The sequence below is a fragment of the Panthera leo genome, chromosome D1 (genome assembly GCF_018350215.1).
Source record: "Panthera leo isolate Ple1 chromosome D1, P.leo_Ple1_pat1.1, whole genome shotgun sequence".
NCBI lineage: Eukaryota > Metazoa > Chordata > Mammalia > Carnivora > Felidae > Panthera > Panthera leo.
Genome location: NC_056688.1, coordinates 112,684,281 through 112,702,311, shown reverse-complemented (window position 1 = coordinate 112,702,311; position 18,031 = coordinate 112,684,281). Strand labels below are relative to the sequence as shown.

At 56.8% G+C, this 18,031-nt stretch overlaps 1 protein-coding gene across 6 annotated transcripts in view; it reads left to right on the top strand.

Moving 5' to 3' along the window:
- The window catches only part of LOC122200976 (actin-85C-like), a 41,012-nt gene extending 24,363 nt beyond the window's left edge, over window positions 1-16,649 (top strand). For 3 of the 6 annotated variants that reach the window (XR_006194024.1, XR_006194021.1, XR_006194023.1), the window contains 3 exons: window positions 2,278-2,396; window positions 2,553-2,609; window positions 2,909-3,231. Coding sequence is in view for 2 of the 6 variants with exons in the window: in XM_042906780.1 (XP_042762714.1) it covers window positions 2,909-3,052 (144 nt within the window). In the remaining 4 variants the exon portion in view is untranslated. Of the gene's footprint in view, window positions 1-2,277; window positions 2,467-2,552; window positions 2,610-2,908; window positions 3,232-16,035; window positions 16,182-16,302 lie in introns of those variants that run through there. The other 3 variants (XR_006194022.1, XM_042906780.1, XM_042906779.1) reach the window with 3 other exon arrangements.
- Window positions 16,650-18,031: the final 1,382 nt, after the last annotated feature.

Below are 18,031 nucleotides of genomic sequence, written 5' to 3'. Positions count from 1 at the left end.
CCCGGAGACGCACAGGGTCTCCCACGTCGGAGCCCTGTTCTACTCGTGTCATAGCATGCGCAGGAGGGCGGGACGCTGTGACCCGCCCATCCCTTCCATTGCTTCCTCACCACGAAATAGTAGCTGTCGCCGCCGGCTTCCGTGCCCGAGAGGCACGCCCACACAGGGTTCCTGAGTCTGCCATCGGCCTCCACGATCGCGTGCTCAGTGCCGTCCGTGGCCTCGGGGAGTTGGCACGGGCCTGCCTCCTCCCTGCGGATGCCTGCGGCCCCATTATTTCATCTTACCCGCCGTCCCAGACCTTGGCCCCTCGGGCCCTCGTGCGAGGCCCCGCGCCCTTCACACGCCGGCTCTCGGGGGCACTCAGCGTCAGCGCCGTGGCCTGCAGTGAGGTCACTAAATCAGAAGGGACGGCACAGCTTAGTCCCGAACGGAAGTCAGGGGCGTGTGACCTCCTACCTCCCTGCACTGTGTCCCGACCACTCCCGCAGCGGGGATCTGTCCGGCCGTCGGCTTTGTCCCGCCCTGCCGGCGGCCCAGCTGACGTGTGGACCAAGCTTTTCCACCCACCCCTCTTCTGAGTCCTCAGGGAAGCCCTCCAGCCCCCCAAAACTCCTCCATATGCAGCTCGAAGGTGCACCTGTCTCCCTTCACTGCCACCGCCTGATGCCCTCCCGTCTGGACTCTCCCTGGAAGGGAGGGGGTGCAGCGCATTTAACCTCCACGGCGCGCCCCCCCCCCCCGGTCCTTCCTCTGAAGGGGGAGAACCGCTTCCGAGAGCCGCTGGTTCCCACGGGCCAGCCTTCAAAACGATCCTTCCTCCCGACAACCCAAATCCTGCCCTAACAAGATTCTTGGGATAAAGCTCTGCTCACCATTTACCCTTATTTGTTTACAATTTTTTTTTCTGCCTTAGAATCCATGTGTACACGTGGATTTCCTGAGCCAGAAACGTGTGCTCGGCGTCAGGCTACTTGAACAGATGGCCAGGTTGTGCCCGGGAGCCGGCGGCCTCCGGGCCGGTCGGCACAGGGGGACAGTGGCTCGCGCCCGTCCGCTCGTTCGGGCACGGGGCCGTCGGTTGCTTTTCTAGGCTTTTCTTTGCTTTTGCCTTTTTGGGAACTGAAGGGTAGCCGACACACGACGTCACGTTAGCTTCAGGGGTGAGACCCAGCGGGTACGTTGTGCTCACTGCGGGTGTGGGGGGCACCTGCCACCAGGCAGCCCGATGACAGTGCCACGGTGGCCGAGTTCACCTGTGCCTTCCCCCACCGGAAGCCCATGCCTCCCACCCGCCTTCACCCCTTCTGCACGAGGCCCTGGTTTTAAAGCTCTTCCAACTGGCCGGATGGAAAGCACCCGATGGCTCTAATTCGCGTTTCTTTAATTCCTGCTGAAGGTGAGTACTTCTGTAGGTCTCCCTGCTGTCGGGAGTTTGTCCTCTTAATTTTCTTTTTTGTATCATTTTTAAAAAATGTTTTATTTTCTTTTTGAGACAGACAGAGACAGGGAGTGAGCAGGGGAGGGGCAGAGAGGGAGGGAGACACAGAATCCGAAGCAGGCTCCGGGCTCCGAGCCGTCAGCGCAGAGCCCGACGCGGGGCTCGAACTCACGGACCGTGAGGTCACGACCCGAGCCGATGTCGGATGCTTAGCCGACTGAGCCACCCAGGCGCCCCCTCTTTTATTTTCTTTTCTAAACTTTCTTAAACCTTTTGCTTATGTCAACCCTTTGGCCGTTTTTCTGTTGGTAGTTTTGCGTTCTCCTGAATGCGTGAACCGTCCCAGTTTGGGGCACGCTTTTGTTTGCCTTTGCGTGTGTTCAGAGAAGATGCAGAGGTCACAGGTGACTCTTCCCAGTCACAGCCTGTGGGTGGCAGCAAAGACGGGCGGAGGGTGTGGGTGCCTGGGACTCACTGTCTCCTCTCTGCCTGATGCCTGACCCTGAAGGTGCTCTGTCCCCCGCTCCTGACTCACCCTTTCGGCAGCGTTTTTTCTCTTCACCAACAGCAGCCGATGTTTTCGCCCCAGGCCGGGTTCTGTGGTGTGCCAGAGCCGGTGAAGGACGGTAACCGACTCTGGTGACTCATCCTCCCTCACCCCACTGCCGCCTGGACTTTCCAAGTCCTCGCCCCAGATCCCCTTTCCCCCGGATCCTTGTAGCAGTGCGTTTGCCTTCTCGTTTTACAAAAACAAGGCTGTCCTCTCCTGATGTGCCTGTGGGCGTCAAGGAAAGGCAGTGAGCGCGTCAGGATGACAACTGTCTGACCTTGCGCAGGTGACTCGAACCTTGCAGAGCAGTGGTCCCCCCCGGCGATGGGAGCACGGATGTCTGGATCCTCCCAGCCCAGAAGTGCCCTGACCTGGCTTGGAGGCTGCCCCCTCTCCGAATCCAAGGTGCGGGGAACGCACGCGGGGGCAGGTGTCGATGCGGGAGTCGGAGCGAGGCACGGTGCGAGTCTCCAGGGCTGTGCACCCCAACGTTCAAGGGGTTTCTCGAGGTTGTTTGTGACTCTTGTTTGCTTATCTGTATTTTCCAATTTTTCTGCAAAGCACCCATGCCTCCCACATGGACTTTAACCAACTCGGAGATGTGCCGTAGATCTCAGAGTGAGTCTCAGAGCCAAGGGTGACTCCTTCCCGCTCTTGCTCCTTTTGTCCCGTGCTTTGAAGCTACGGGCAGTCGGCACGTGCACCGACAAGCACCTGTAAAGGTTGGAATGCATTGCATTTGCACGGAGGGAAGAAATGACCGTCCGGGAGGTGTGCCTGGGAGGTTTACCTCAAGTTTGGAGGAGTATTTTGATTCTGGCTTCTTTCTCTCCCTCCTCTGACCCCTCCGCCCCTGCCCCGCCCCCTCCCCTCCCTCTCCTGCTCTCCCCTCTCTCTGCCTCCTCCACCCTATCCAGGTATCCACCTGCCCCGACTCCACGTACGGCGCCTGGGTGGGGGGGTCCATCCTGTGCTCGCTTTCCACCTTCAAGGACGTGTGGGTCACCAGCCAGGAGTATAAGGACATCGGTTCCTCTGTCATCAGCAGGAGAAGCTTCTGATTTGTGGCTTTGTGGATGCCGTCTTCTGGCCCACCAATGCCAACTCCACCTTGGCCGGGCTGATCAGTGCTGAGAACCAGCTCGAACGTGAGGGTGGCCAGTCCTCCCCGGACTTCCATCAACCTGGTCAATAAAGGACAGACAGTCTGGGCAAGGCTGGCAACATCTTGGGAAACGCTCACGGGCAGTCGCTTTGTTGATGCAAGGTGACGAAGGGGAGGGGATTTCTGCCGACCCCCGTGGATTGGTCAGCACGGCTGAATGTGTGGCAGCAAGGGACACCCCCCGGGCTCAGTGCCGTAAACAAAAGTCTGTTTCCCACTCACGCTGCATGTCCGATGAAGGCCAGCGGGGCTCTTTCCTAGATTGTCTTCACGGCAGAATCTGACCCACAGAGCAGACCCCGTCTGGAACATTGTCATTTACTGGGGGTGAGCACAAGAGTGCCCGGTGGGCCTTTCACTGGCAATGAAACACTCCAGCCGGACAGGGACTCGGGGCACATCTGCCCACAGTTAATTGTCCGGAACAAGTCACACGGCCCCCAAGCACCACAGGGGCTGGGAAGTGCCATCCTTCTGCAGACGTGACACCCCAAATGGGAAGGATGAAGCACGTGCTCTGGTTCAGGAGGGCACTGTTGGGGCGGCAAGGGGTTGGTGTCCTTCTGGTGGCTTTAATCCTCATGCCCGGCTGTGAGATTGGTTTATTAAGGCTGATTTCATGATTCAGGAACTGAAGCTAACAGAGGCTAATTAACTTGGTGAAGGTCATTACACAAAGACTAGGAGTTCAAATCTGTGGATAAACCTTGTAGGGGTGCAGAGGGTGAGCATTGCAGGGGAGAAGGAACCACAGACAGTGCAGAAGCATTTCCCCCACTGCAGACACGTTTTCCATGTGGACAGAGCCCTGGGAGAGTCCCACACACAGACGCTGCCTGATGACACTTCCGAGCATGGAAGGCGATGAATAAATTCTAGAGGCAGTGAGAGAAAACAGCAGCAAACAAAGAATCCGGTGAAGAAATGGGCAAAAGACATGAACAGACACTTTTCCAAAGAAGACAACCAGATGCCCACCAGACACATGAAAAGATGCTCAGCATCACTCATCATCAGGGAAAGACAAATCAAAACCACACTGAGACACCACCTCACACCTGTCAGAATGGCTCACATGAGCAACTCAGGCAACAACAGATGTTGGCGAGGATGCGGAGAGAGAGGGTCTCTTTTGCACTGCTGGTGGAAATGCAAACTGGTGCAGCCACTCTGGAGAACGGTATGGAAGTTCCTCAAAAAAATTAAAAATAGAACTACCCTCTGACCCGGCAATCGCATTACTAGGTACTTATCCAAGGGATACAGGTGTGCTGTCTCGAAGGGACACATGCACCCCAATGTTTACAGCAGCACTATCGACAATAGCCAAAGTACGGAAAGAGCCCAAATGGCCATCGATGGATGAATGGATCAAGAAGATGTAGTGTGTACACACACACACACACACACACACACACACACACACACAGGAATACTACTCAGCGATGAAAAAGAATGAAATCTTGCCATTTGTGACAACACGGATGGAACTAGGGGGTATGATTCTAAGTGAAGTTAGTCAGAGGAAGACAGATCTCTTATGATTTCACTCATGTGGAATTTGAGAAACAAAACAGTCGAACATAAGGGAAGGGAAGCAAAAATAAGACAAAGGCAGAGAGGGAGGCAAACCATGAGAGGCTCTTAAATACAGAGAACACACTGAGGGATGCTGGTGGGGCTTTGGGTGGGGGGATGGGCTAAGTGAGTGACGGGCACTGAGGAGGGGACTTGGGATGAGCACTGGGTGTCATCACGTAAGTGATGTAAGTAAGTAGGTACACGTAAGTAAGGAGATACTCTGGCGGCAAAGACCCAGAAAATTTGCCACCCCCCCTCCGCAGACGCACACAGCCACGCAGGACCTCCTCCCCGCTCAGGGCAGTGGTGCTTGAAGGTACAAATCAGGGTACTTGTCAGGTAGTAAGCCCTTACGGAACACTTTTCTTACTTGTGAGCGGACAACTGAATCCAAAGCGACGTGAGGCAGATGGGCCGCTGCCCTTTTTCATATTCTGACTTTTGTACCATATGCATGAAACTTTAAAACGTCACTTAAGGGGGCGCCCTGGGGGGGGGCTCATGGGTTAAGGGTCTGACTTCAGCCCAGGTCACAATCTCGCGGTCCGTGGGTTCGAGCCCCGCGTCGGGCTCTGTGCTGACGGCTCGGAGCCTGGAGCCTGCTTCGGATGCTGTGTCTCCCTCTCTCTCTGCCCCTCCCCCACTCATGCTGTGTCTCTCTCTGTCTCTCAAATATAAATAAAAGTTAAAAACCTAAAAAAAAATCACTTTAAATAACTTGGGGGTAACCAATGGGAGATAACAGTGAACAGCACATTTGTGGCATGAATTTACAAAGGAAAGCTGGAAAGGGTCATGCCAAGGGACTGGGGACAAAATAAACAGATGTCAAATAAAATCCAAGAAAAATCATTAGAAGAATCAGATATTTCACTTACGAAGGGCAAGGAGCAGCTGTATTTGAGATGTAAATCTTCTTACGTCTTTCGATGCATGTAGCTTCAAGACTCAGCAAGCGAAGGGGATGGGATCTAGAATACGGCGAGAACATTTCGGTCTAGAATACGCCAAGAGCTTCTCGACCTAGAATACACCAAGAACATCTCCCATTCGGGATTAACACGCCCCTGATCGCAGCGTTCATTTGTGTCCCCGTGAATGACCATGCCGTTCACCCAGCTGCTCAGCCAGAACCTCTACAGTAATTCTTTCTTTTTTTTTTTTAGTTTACTTATTTATTTGGAGAGAGAGAGACAGAGAGCGCGAGTGGGGGAGGGGCAGAGAGTGAGGGAGAGAGAGGATCCCAAGCAGGCGCCGAACTCTCAGTGCGGCACCCCACGCGGGGCTCGGACTCATGAACCATGAGATCATGACCTGAGCCAAGACCAAGAGTCGGACATGCCACCGACTGAGTCCCCCGGGCACCCCCCGCACCCCCGAAGTCATTGTTGATGCTTCACGACCACGGCCCACATAAAAGATTGGCAAATTCTGTCGATTCTACCCGCTAACAACATCCAGAGTCCAAGTACGTCCCACATGCCGCTGCTCTCCCAGAGGCCATGCCTCCACCGCCTCCTCTGGGCTTGGCGACAAGCCGCCCCCTCCCACCCAGCGGCCCGTGCGGTCTTTGGGACACAGGTGCCATCACGGCACTCGTGGCTTAGGAGACACTCACTGCAGCCTCACCGACACACCTCCCAGCCACCAAGATGGTTATTAGAAAACAAAAACCCCAGGAAACAAGCGTTGGCGACAGCGTGGGCAAGTCGGACGCTTCGTGCACAGAATCACCACGCGAGCAGCTGTCCTGCCTCTGGTGCTCGCCCGGAGGCACCGCAAGCAGGGAAACGTGTGCACACGGCCTCCACACCGCCCGTGTCCATCGCCTGCTGACGGGGTCCATCCACACAAGGCAACAGTAGTGAGCCCCAGGGAGGAGATTCTGGCACCTGCTTACAGCCCTGGGGACGTGACGCTGAGGGAACCGGGCCCGTCACAGATGCTGCGAGATCCCACTCCTACGAGGTCCGTGCAGTCGTCAGACCTATAGAGACAGAGACCGGATGGGCGCCGGGGCAGGGGGAGGGGCCGGGGGCCCGTGTGTCGCGGGAACAGAAGTTCAGTCGGGGACGAGGGGCAGCTCTGGAGACAGATGTTGGTGACGGTTGCGAAATAACGGGAACGCACCTCGTGCAGGTGAGCCGGGCACTTAGACACGGTTAAGACGGCGAAATCTGTGCCGTGTATATTTTGTCACAACAAGCAAAACAGTCCCCCGTGGCCCCTCGTCCCAGAAGGAGACACACAGGCTCAACTGGGTCTTGGCCTGTGTGACCTGCCCGGCCGCCGCCTCTGTGACGTCATGCTCCCTGCACTGTGCCCCTCACTCCCCTGCTCTGCACGCTGCTCTGACTCACTCCCAACCCGGGGCCTTTGCACGTGCCAGTCCTGCTGCCCGGGATACGGGGGCCCCAGACAGCTGCTTGCCGACTGGCTTCCTCACGGCGCTCAAGTCTGTGCTGCAACTTCCTTTGGTACGGGGCCCCTTCCCTGACCGTACGGCCCTACCCCCCACCACTCTGCCCTACTCACCCCTGGGAGCTCCTATCACCCCCACCTAGTGTCTGTCTGTCTGTGAATCGTCTGTCCCTGGCCGCACCGCCCGCTCTGCCGGGGCAGGGGCTTTGTTCCCTGCTGAGTCTTGGCACACTGTCCCCCAAGACGGTCGGCAGTTACTTGTTGAACAAATGAATGAGTGAATGAATGACAGAGATGAACAGAAGGGAGAAACGCAGGTAGATGAGAACATCGTGGGCCGGTGTGCAAACTCACGGGGAGATTTCTTCGGAATCGGGTGGACTGTAGATTGCACCGGCTACGGGGAACAAGGGGAACGTGAGCAAGCTATGCTCGACGCCTGCCAAGTGGAGAGGCACGCCCGCGTCTCCGGGGCGGCTTGTGGGGGGCCGGGCCCCCTCGCTCACTGCTGGGGGTGCGTCCCGTCGGCAGGGCTCTGGGGGGCGCTTTAATTGCGGTCCCTCCTCCCGTATTCTAGTTCGTGTTCTCACTGGACGAGGTTCTGTTCCCGTGCGACACCCTTCCGCGAGGGCCTGCTGGCGACAAACTCTGATGTCTGTCTGACAGTGTGCATATTCGGCCCACCCTTAAAAAAGAATCTTCACTAACAGCTCACGTGCCGTGAAAGCGTCCCACTTAAAGCGTGTAACCCGGTGGTGTTTGAGGTGTTCACGGAACTTGTCACCAGCACCGCTGTGATGACCCCGGAAAGAACCCGGTCGCCACGAGCCCTCACTCTCCCCGCCCTCCCCTACCTCCCGTCTCTGTGGATCTTCGTCTCACAGACATTTTATATAAGTAGAAATCACGCGGCCCATGGCCTTCAGGAACTGTCTCCTCTCACCGAGTGTGTCTTCAAGGTCCATCCACGTGGTGCGAAGATCAGCAATTGTTTCCCTGTTACTGCTGAAGGACGCCCCCTTGCACGGAGGGACCCCATTTTGTTTGTTCGCTTTTTGACGCTCACTGCTTCCAGTGTAGACGCATAAGCTCCCTCCCCGCGGGCTAGACCGGACCGACCTTCGGCTGACCTTGGGTGCTGTGGGGTGAAGATGGCTGGAGGCCGGGTCCCAGAAGCCCTGCCCGGAGGAGAAGCACTGAGACCCTTAGACACTCAGCACACTGGTGTTGGGGTGATCCGTGGACACGGCGGGCTGGCCGCTAAAGCAGCTGGTGCCTCCGGGACCAATACACGCGGGGACACACCCTGGGGGGAAACCGAGGCACTGAAGCTTGGTTTTATCACGTGAGCCCTGAAGCCAGCCAGACCTCGGGCTTCCAGCTCAGTCAGATGAAAAAAATCGCCTGCCCTTTTTTGTTCTACACGTTTTCCTTGAGCTTTTCTTTATCACCCGGGAACCAGCTAACCCTGCGCGATACAAGGTACGATCTGCCATAGCCAACTAGGAAATAACGTTCGGGAAAGATAACACAACACCCGGGGAGGAAAGCCAGGCGCGTAAGACGTGGGAGACTCACAGGAAGAAAACCGCGAGCTTCCACTGGCACGCCAAAGAGGATCCGGACGCGGGGACGGGACAGCGCGGCCCGGCCCGAGAGGACAACGCGCGGGGTGTCTTCTCTGCCAACAGGCTCCTCCGCGAGGTGTGCAGACAATAGCCTTTCCTGACAGCCGGCAGCCCGCCCCGGCCCCGGCTTCTCCCCTTCCCAGCATGGCCCAGTGGCATGGTCCCAGCACGTCACAGGCATTAGGCTTGGGGTACAGCTGGTCTGGACCCTTATCGTCCTGCACTCTTTCTCCCTTCTGGATACTCCTCTGGGTGTGGCTTGGGGGAGGTTTATACCCACCCTGCCCTTCCAGGGTGGACGTATGACCAAAGCCTGACTCAAAAGTCCCAGGGAAAGCTCAGCAAGACAGGCCAGGGAGACTTACTTCCAGGACATGGCTGCTGGGCAGCCGCTCCCTCCATGAGGATACCAGCCTCTTCGATGACAGTGTGAGCTGCTAGCAACGATCGAGGTGAAGGGGACACTGCTTGAGACCGAAGCCATCACAGAAGAACCTGGGGTGGGGAAGGAGGAAGAAAAAGAGAGAGACTGAGATCCACCACAGCGCTGCTTGAACCAGCTAGGCCTGAACTCCACCTGAGGACTCATTAGTTGAGAGGCCAGTAAATCTCACTGCTGTTTAATCTAGTTGATAATTAAAGTTGATTCTTTAGAGCAGACAAGGTCTGGGACACAATCACGTGACTTGTTGGGGATATTTAACCTTTTCCTTGTCTGTGTACGTGAACCCTAATTTTGCGCTTGGACTTAGTCTCAGATGTGCTTTTCCAAACACCCAGCTTTAGAGCGTGAGGTTTGGATGCGTTCATCCACTCCCTCGTTCTCGTTCTTTCCAAGAGCCCCCCTCCGCGAGGGTTCGTGCGGTGGGGTGGGTCGAAGTCAAGAGGACCCACGTCTGAGTCCTAACTCAGGCACACTCTAGTTGTGAGGCCTTGAACCACTCGGGTCCCCTCCTCCAGTCACTGTTCTGCCAGCTGCGAAAGCGGGTGTGACCCAGCGAGCGGGACCTGCGAGGTTTTGTTCCGGAAGGGTCCTGATAGAGCCGCGCGTCTCCACGTCTTTGCCATCAGCACCGTGAGCCCGTGCAGTTTCCCCAGAGCGGAAGCCAGCCTGGCCGAGAGGGGCGTCTCTGCCCCACACCCCAGCCGCCAGAACAGCCGACTTGCACAGAAGAACGTTCTGTCGTCCCCGCGTCCCTCTCCCACACCCGCCCTCCAGATCCTCTGGCTAAAGTTTGGGAGCACCGACGTGTACCGGGTGCCATATGTTGGTGCTCGGCACGAAGAGATAAGAGGCGTTGCCCCTGCCTCCCCTGAACTCAGCGAGTGTCTAAGGGAGGTTTTGGGGTGCAGGGGGTGCTGGCGTGAGGCTCAGAGAGGTTCGTGGGTTCCCACCCCGTGTTCCATGTGGCGGGAGAGAAACAAATCACTGCCCAAGTGTCCATTGCCAGGCGCGTCTCACCTGACTGGCGAAAAGTCCTCCTGGGGAAGAAAGAGCCGAGGGGGGTTTAAACCAGGAATAGAGTGCCACCAGAATCCAGGCGGGGCGGGGTCGCTGGGGCTCAGAGAGGATGAGAGCCACCCGCGTCCAGAGACCAGCAGGACGTGGGGTCTCCCGACCTTCCGTGTGGTCTCCCCATTAACGCTTGTGCCTCAGAAAGGGCGATCTGTCAGGTGTCCCATTGGCCGAGGGCCGTCCTTTTCCCGGGTGGCCAGGCGGCTAGGCCTGCAGGTGGCAGAAAGAGCCAACGTCCTGGGGCTGGGGATGCGGGCTCTCCAAGGAAGGCTCTGATTCTGGTCGTCTCTCCCCTTGGCCAAGCTCCCCCAGCTGTTCTCGGCTGATGGCCTCCAAGCCTGTCCCTAGAGGCTGCTCGGAGCTTGCTTTCTCAGAACAGAACGTGGATGCGGGACGTAGGGGGAGGTGTGGACGGTGTAAGGTCGCCCGTGGCACCCCAGGGGGCCCCATTTGGAAACTCCCAGCCCTGCCCCGGCACAGGCGGCCCATTCCCTTTCCTCTCGGAGGCTCCGGGGAGCACCTCCCGGCGTGATTCAAGATGGGGCTACCGAAACCTTCCAGGAGGTCCAGCGGGGCAGTGGAGTTTTGTTCCAGAAGGTTTGTCCAGACAATGGCTCCTGGTCATGGTGCAGAGCGGTGTCAGGGTCTTCCACATGAACAGGGGGTGGCTAAGAAGCAGCTCTCTGGGCTTGGAAAACCCCAGGCCGCTGGGCCACCACCTGGGGGGTGGGGCTCGGGGAAGTCTGAGACCACCTGCATGCGCCTCCCCCCCCCCCCCCCCCCCCCCGCCATGGCCTCCGTGGTCTGGGAACTCCCCTTCCCTGGGGCCAGGAAGTCACCCGTGGTCTGGACATGTCTGAAAGGGCAGAGGGGCACATTCTCCAGTTGGGTGTCTCTCAGCCCCTGCCCACTGTGTGTCCAGGGACGTCAGGCGAGCACGGCCCTTGGTGCCCTGAGTGGTATGGGTGGAGGGGCGTTCCTGAGCCTGGGGCCCCAAGCGGGCTCAGAGCATGGATGAGGGGGAAACTCGGGCTTCCTGGGTACCACAAAGTAAGGTGAGGGTCAAGGACCCCTCGCAGCCAGGAATGAGAGGTGATGGAACTAGGGGCCTCCTTCCCAGAGGGGCTGCTGGCAGGGACCCCTGAAGGGGAGGGGTGGGAGCTCATGGAAGTCACACAGCAAGTGCCCACAGCCAGACCACAGACCACAGCAGCGACACTGACCAAGGGTGGGATGGTGTCCTCACCCCGGACAGTCAGGTAAGGAGCCATCTCTTCTCTCCGCCTCCACCCTATGCACATTGGAGCACCCAGTGCAGCCAAGAGGATGGGACGTGATATAAACAAACCCTTCTGCCCTCCTCACTCAGCTGCTCCCCTGGCAGAAGTCAGGGCTGGGCAGTGGGAAGGGGACATAGAAGAAGGTCTTTGAATCAAATGTGACATCCACTCACCCACCCATCCATCCATGCACCGTCCACCATCCACCATCCACCCATCCACCCATCCACCCATCCATCCATCTGCCCACTCAACCATCCATCCATCCATCCATCCATCCATCTGTTCATCCATCCATCCATCCACCCACTCACCCACCCATTCACCACCCACCCACCCATCCATGCACCATCCACCATCTACTCATCCACCCATCCATCTATATGCCCACTCAACCATCCATCCATCCATCCATCCATCCATCTGTCCATCCATCCATTTATCCATCCATCCACCCGTCCACCCATCCATCCATCTGCCCACTCACCACCCACCCACCCATCCATCCACACATCCACTCACTCATTCATCCACCCACCTATCCATCCATCCACCATCCATCCATTTATCCATCCATCCATCCATCCATCCAAACATCTCCCCTTCTCTCCATTCACCCACCCATCCAAACATCCATTTATCCATTTCTTACTTTGCCTGAGCAAAAGTCAGGGCTAACGTCGTGGGAGAGGGGTACTAAGGGAGAAAGGCCTGAATCAAACAGGACATTAACAATCCTAAAACAAACAGGACCAAGTTGCAGAAAACAATAATGAGGCTGTCTCATCCCTAATAAAAGCATAACTTGCTTTGTGCCAGCCCTGTCCTGAGAACCCTCTACATGTTACCCCCTCAGTCTGCACTGCAATCATGGAAGAAGGAGGAGTTACAGTTATCCCTATTTAGAGGACACACACACGGAGGCACCTGGGGCCATACGCCTAAGGCTCAATCCCAGGCAGTTGACTGGCCCCAGTATCCTCTCCACAGTAACCAGAAGTATCTCAACAGCAACAGAATCGGGTGAGCTCTCCCCCGGACTCCCTGCTGTTCAACGAGAAAGAGCAGGGGTGAGACAGGGTCTGACAGCATAGTCAGAAGCAACTACTGGGAAAACGATCCACATTTGTATCCCCTTGACAAGAGGGGAGTCCTCTTAATAGACTCCCCAATAGTCCTCAATAATAGGTTCCTCAAGAGTCCTCAATAAGAGGTTCCATACACACATACCCAGAAATCTGGCTTGCCTGTGTTCTCCAGAGCAGTGTAACTATCAGCATCCAACATGCGATGAATCATAACCACTCAAGAGTGAGTTTCTCCTATTAAATACACAACAATTAGTGATCCTAATAGTCCATTACAATTTAATTGGATGCTGAACATTGCTTTGTTAAAAGCCAGTTGAGGGATTAGGGTAAATCACAATAAACTCAGCCTCCAGATGACTTTCCTATTCCTGGAGAATTGGTCCTAATCCTTGGCTGGGTTACTGTGTGTCACACAGTACGGGCAGCTCAGACCCCAGGGGCAGTCATTCCCCAGGAGTGACTTCAGGTATCACGATGCTCTGACCTGGGCAGGGGCAGTGAGGGAGATTGCAGGAAGGCTCAACTGGGGCCATTCTGCTACTCCCAGGGTTTCCTAGCCAAACTACAATTTCAAGTGCAGTGCGCCCCTCCCCAACTGATGCAGGATGCCCCAGCAGCTGTGGGTGCACTCACTGTCCCAGCCCAACCTGTGTCTGTGTACTTGAGTGGGGGCTGTTCAGGAATATAGAGGCTGGGCTAGAGATGATCTGAGGGTACTACTTCCTAGTTTTTATTTTCATTCATCCATCCAACCATCCAACCATCCATCCATCCATCCATCATCCATCCATCCAACCATCCATCCTCCATCCATCCATCCATCACCATCTATCCATCACTCCATCCATCTCCATCCATCCATCCATCCATCCATCCATCATCTATCCATCCATCCAACCATCTATCCATCATCCATCCATCCAACCATCCATCCATCCATCATCCATCCATCCATCCATCCATCATCCGTCCATCCATCATCCATCCGTCCATCGCCATCTACCCATCACTCCATCCATCTCCATCCATCCATCCATCTCTTCAACCATCCATCTATCCATCCAACTATCCCTCCAACCAACGATCCATCCATCAGTCATCTACCTATTTATTCCTCCATTCTTCACTCATCTGTTAAATACTGAGGCCATGCTGTGTAAGTATACAGGTATTTAGTCAAACTGCGTGTATCTGAAGCCTGGTTCAAATAGGCTCTGTGACCTTGACCAAGTTACTTAACTTCCTATGTGGCACAGTGTCTTCATCCACAAAATGGGGAAAATAGGCTCAGAAACTCACCTTGTGGGTAATTCATGCTCAAGAAACTGTCATTATTACCAAATCTTTACCAAGAGTTGTTGGGAGCCAGATGCTATGGTTTTAAAGAGAGGTGCAGAGAATGTTCTGAGGTGCAGAGGAGTTTCTGGGGGCGGCTTCACGGAGCGGCAGGGTGCTCGGGGACCATGTCATACTCAAGTTTCTCAGACGTGGGGAGAAAGGGAGATTAGCTTTGGAACCTGGCAATTACACGTCTTATGCTACTTGGAAACAAAGACAACACTGTCATCGATTCCTATGTCATCTGTTAAAGTCACTGCTCCCCTGCTCGTTTTTACGCAAAGCGCGACACCACAGGAAGCTGAAGAGATCCCGCATAAGATCCTGGATTAACGTGTCGAAAGTGACTTGGCGTTTTGAACCAAAACCAGGTGATTTCCTGAATTTTGGTGAAGAGAAAAGCCCTCAGTTTCCATGTCTCCAAAAGAGGTCAGACCCAGGCGACGGTCAAGATGGCCACACACGCCGGCCGAAGTCGGGTGCATCCAGGCTGCCCCACCTCCGAGGCTGCCTGTTTACGGACGATGTTGACTCTGCAAGTGCAGCACTTGAGGGAAAGGGGACAACTTAGGAGGAAAATGGCTGATTTAAAACTAAAAACCATGCCGTGTAGCAGTCAAGCTGACTTGACTAGTGGTATCGAAGCCTGCCCGTTTGCTCCCTGCCTGCCGTGGGGGTGAGCCGGCCGGCCGGTCCGAGGTCAGGAGTAAAGAGCGGGACAGTGGTGGGTACCGGTCTGTCCCCAGCACGGTGTGGATCCCAGAGTGCCGTGGGCCAGCGTGTTGGGCGAGATCCCAATCTCAGCGCACGACAACCTTTGTGGGATGCTCCAGCGGGATGGAGGCCTGAATTTTAATGAAAACGTCTGCGTGACGCAGCTGAGAAATCATCGGCTTCTCCTCCTCTCAGCGTCCTTTCTGAAGGAGGATGGAATGATGGAGAAGGGGGAACTTGGAGCCCTGGCCCAGCTCGGGCAGCTCACGTCAGCTCTCTGAGGTTCTCTCTGCGCATCAGTCCTGGGCTCCAGTCCTCCCTCCCTGCCACACACACACATACACACACACACTCCCCATCTCCATCTGTACCCTTATGCCTGTACGTATGTCTATCTCTATCCTTATGTCTCTCTGTCCCCGTCTCTGTCCCCATCTCTGCGAAACCGCACGTGCAGGGCATTTTGTCAGAGCTTTGCCGCACTAGGCGTTGGCACGAACCAGCGGCTCTGCGACCTGACGTGCACCAGAATCATCCGGAAGGCTTGTTGAAACACCAAGTGCTGCCCCTCCCCCAACGCCCAGCATTTCTGAGCAGCAAGAGATCCCCTTCTAACTAAGGTTCCCAAGGCGATGCCGATGCTGCCGGCCCGGGGACCCCACTTTGGGCGTCCCCGGCATAGGCGTTTCCTTTTGATATCTGAGTGGGTCTTTGCAGGTTATGCTTCCTATGTGTCTCCGCCACAAAGCAGGATCTATTTTGTAAAGATTTAGAGATTTCTAAAAAGTGTCTTTGTAAATGCATCATTTGCATGCATTTACAAAAGTGTCTTTGTAAATGCATGGCACGAAAGAACGAGTGTATTGTCATGTTTAGTTAACAGATGGACCTAATATATTGACCCAAAGTGTATTTAAGGTGCTCAGAGAGAGGGTAGAAAGTTCTAGAACTTCCCTTCCCCCAAGCCGGCCCAGATTGGGGCCCGTCAGTAGCCTGTTCCATGATCCTTTGAGGCCGTGGAGGATCCCTGTCCCTGGCCAGCTCAAGCCTTAGCGGGTGCCCATTTGCCAAAGCCCCGTGTCTGCGCCCTGACGGCGGTCCCTGGCGCGTTGTCTGAAAATGGGCCGCGGTCCTCTCTGCCTCCCCTCCCCCTCTTCCCGGGGAAATTTAGACGAAAGCTGGCAGCTGTTCCAATTGGCCAGGAGCAGGAAGCTGGGCGTCTAGGAGGGGGCACTCTTCAGAAAGGCGGATGACTGGAGCTCGTTTCTCCAAACAAAACAGATCGTAACCCTGACCCCCACCGTCCACAGGGCGCCACCGAATTCAGAAATTCAGACCTACTTCATCTCGTCCTTGCCATACTGCCTGCTTCGTCCTAAGCAAGGATTTCACACTGGTTTTTACTCGCGACAGCCGTCGCATCCCCCAGCTGTTGACTTGGGGTTGCTCTGCCGCGGTAGGTCGTTGGGGAGCAGGCGCTGCTTGGAAAAAGAGCGAGAGTGGGGAGCGGATGGAGAACAGAGGTTGGGGCCCCCATCCCAGCTCCCTCTGGTGTCTTCCTGGTCTGCGTTTCCCAGAAGGCCTTGCAGCAAGTGGTCCAGCTGGGATTCACCTAATTGAAAGTGCGCAGAAGGCAGGGGGACAACCGCCGCTGGTGACTTCTGGGAGCTGTCTCTAGACTCTCTTCTGGTGGCCGTGGTGGCCGGCCTCTGGAGCCGGAGGACAAAGCTCGCAGCTTCCCGGTTGAGCAGGTGACTTCGGGTCAGCGAAGAGCAAGGGGCTTTGTTGGCTCAGTTTTGCTTTCAAAGTCGCTCCCGAATCTGCAGCTCAGAACCCGTTTCTTCAGCCTCGCTAACGCTTCCACTCGCCCTGGGGTCACCCACGGTGAACACTTTCTGTTCTAACCGGCTGGCGTGGACCCTGTTTTCCGCAACCGAGCCCCGACAGGTGCCACGCAGGGAGGGGCGCATCTTCTGGGAGAAGGGCTCTCATTTTCATCAGCTTCTCGCTGGGGCCATGACCCAAGAAAGCCCGGAGGCCTCACCCATTTGTGATCCTCGGGAAGTTCTGCTGGGTCAAGGCGGGCGTCCGGGGAGCTTTGAGGAGAATGCTTCTAGAAAGCTCTGCTAATTTGTGCCCTGCCCATCTGGACTTTCAGATCTTGGGTCTAATTAACGCACTCGCCCGCAGCCATTTCACCTTTAATTCAGTTCCACAAATTCAGTGATTTGTTTAAGACACACGCACAGCGTAAGCCTCACCGGGTCCTGTGCTAGGAGCTGGGGAAGCAGACGCGCCTGCCGCAGGCCATTAAATCTCCCTCCGGAGAGGGGTCCAGGGAAATGTGCCCCTCGTCCCGTGAATTCTGGTCCCCTGGCCGCTGCTGGGTCCCCCCCCATCCCCCAGCCGGGTCCCCCCCACCATCCCCTAACCTGGTCCCCCCCTGCCCCCAGCCGGGTCCCCCCATCCCCCAGCCAGGTCCCCCCCACCATCCCCTAACCTGGCTCCCCCTCTGCCCCCAGCTGGATTCCCCCCATCCCCCAGCCGGGTCCCCCCCACCATCCCCTAACCTGGCTCCCCCTCTGCCCCCAGCCGGGTCCCCCCCCACCATCCCCTAACCTGGCCCCCCCCTGCCCCCAGCCGGGTCCCCCCCACCATCCCCTAACCTGGTCCCCTCCTCTGCCCCCAGCTGGGTCCCCCCCATCCCCCAGCCGGGTCCCCCCCATCCCCCAGCCGGGTCCCCCCCACCATCCCCTAACCTGACCCCCCCTGCCCCCAGCCGGGTCCCCCCCACCATCCCCTAACCTGACCACCCCCCCTGCCCCCAGCCAGGTCCCCCCACCATCCCCTAACCTGACCCCCCCCTGCCCCCAGCCGGGTCCCCCCCACCATCCCCTAACCTGGTCCCCCCGCCCTGCCCTGAGCCGGGTCCCCCCTGCCCCCATCGGAGCGCAGCCAGGACGCCTGTGAGCACAGCTGACGTCTGCTTGTGATGACAGAACGTTTCCAAACCCCAATCAGGCAGCGTCGGTGCAGGTGCTGGAGGGAGACTGGACGAGGCCGTCGGGAACCGCAGGGACTTTTTGAGAGTTTAGGGGGACTCCGGCGGCCTGGAGCGTCGGGTCACTGTATGTCCTCTCGCTTCCCTCCCCATCGCAGAGCCTGACTGGCCTGAGTGAGCGGGCGGCCTGCTCCCTGCCTGCGCCACTGCGGGGACAGCGGGTGGGGACGGCGGGCGGGCGGTCACCTGCTCAGAGCCCGCAACTGCCCTGACAGAGCTGCAGCTCCCCTCGCAGAGACATAGGT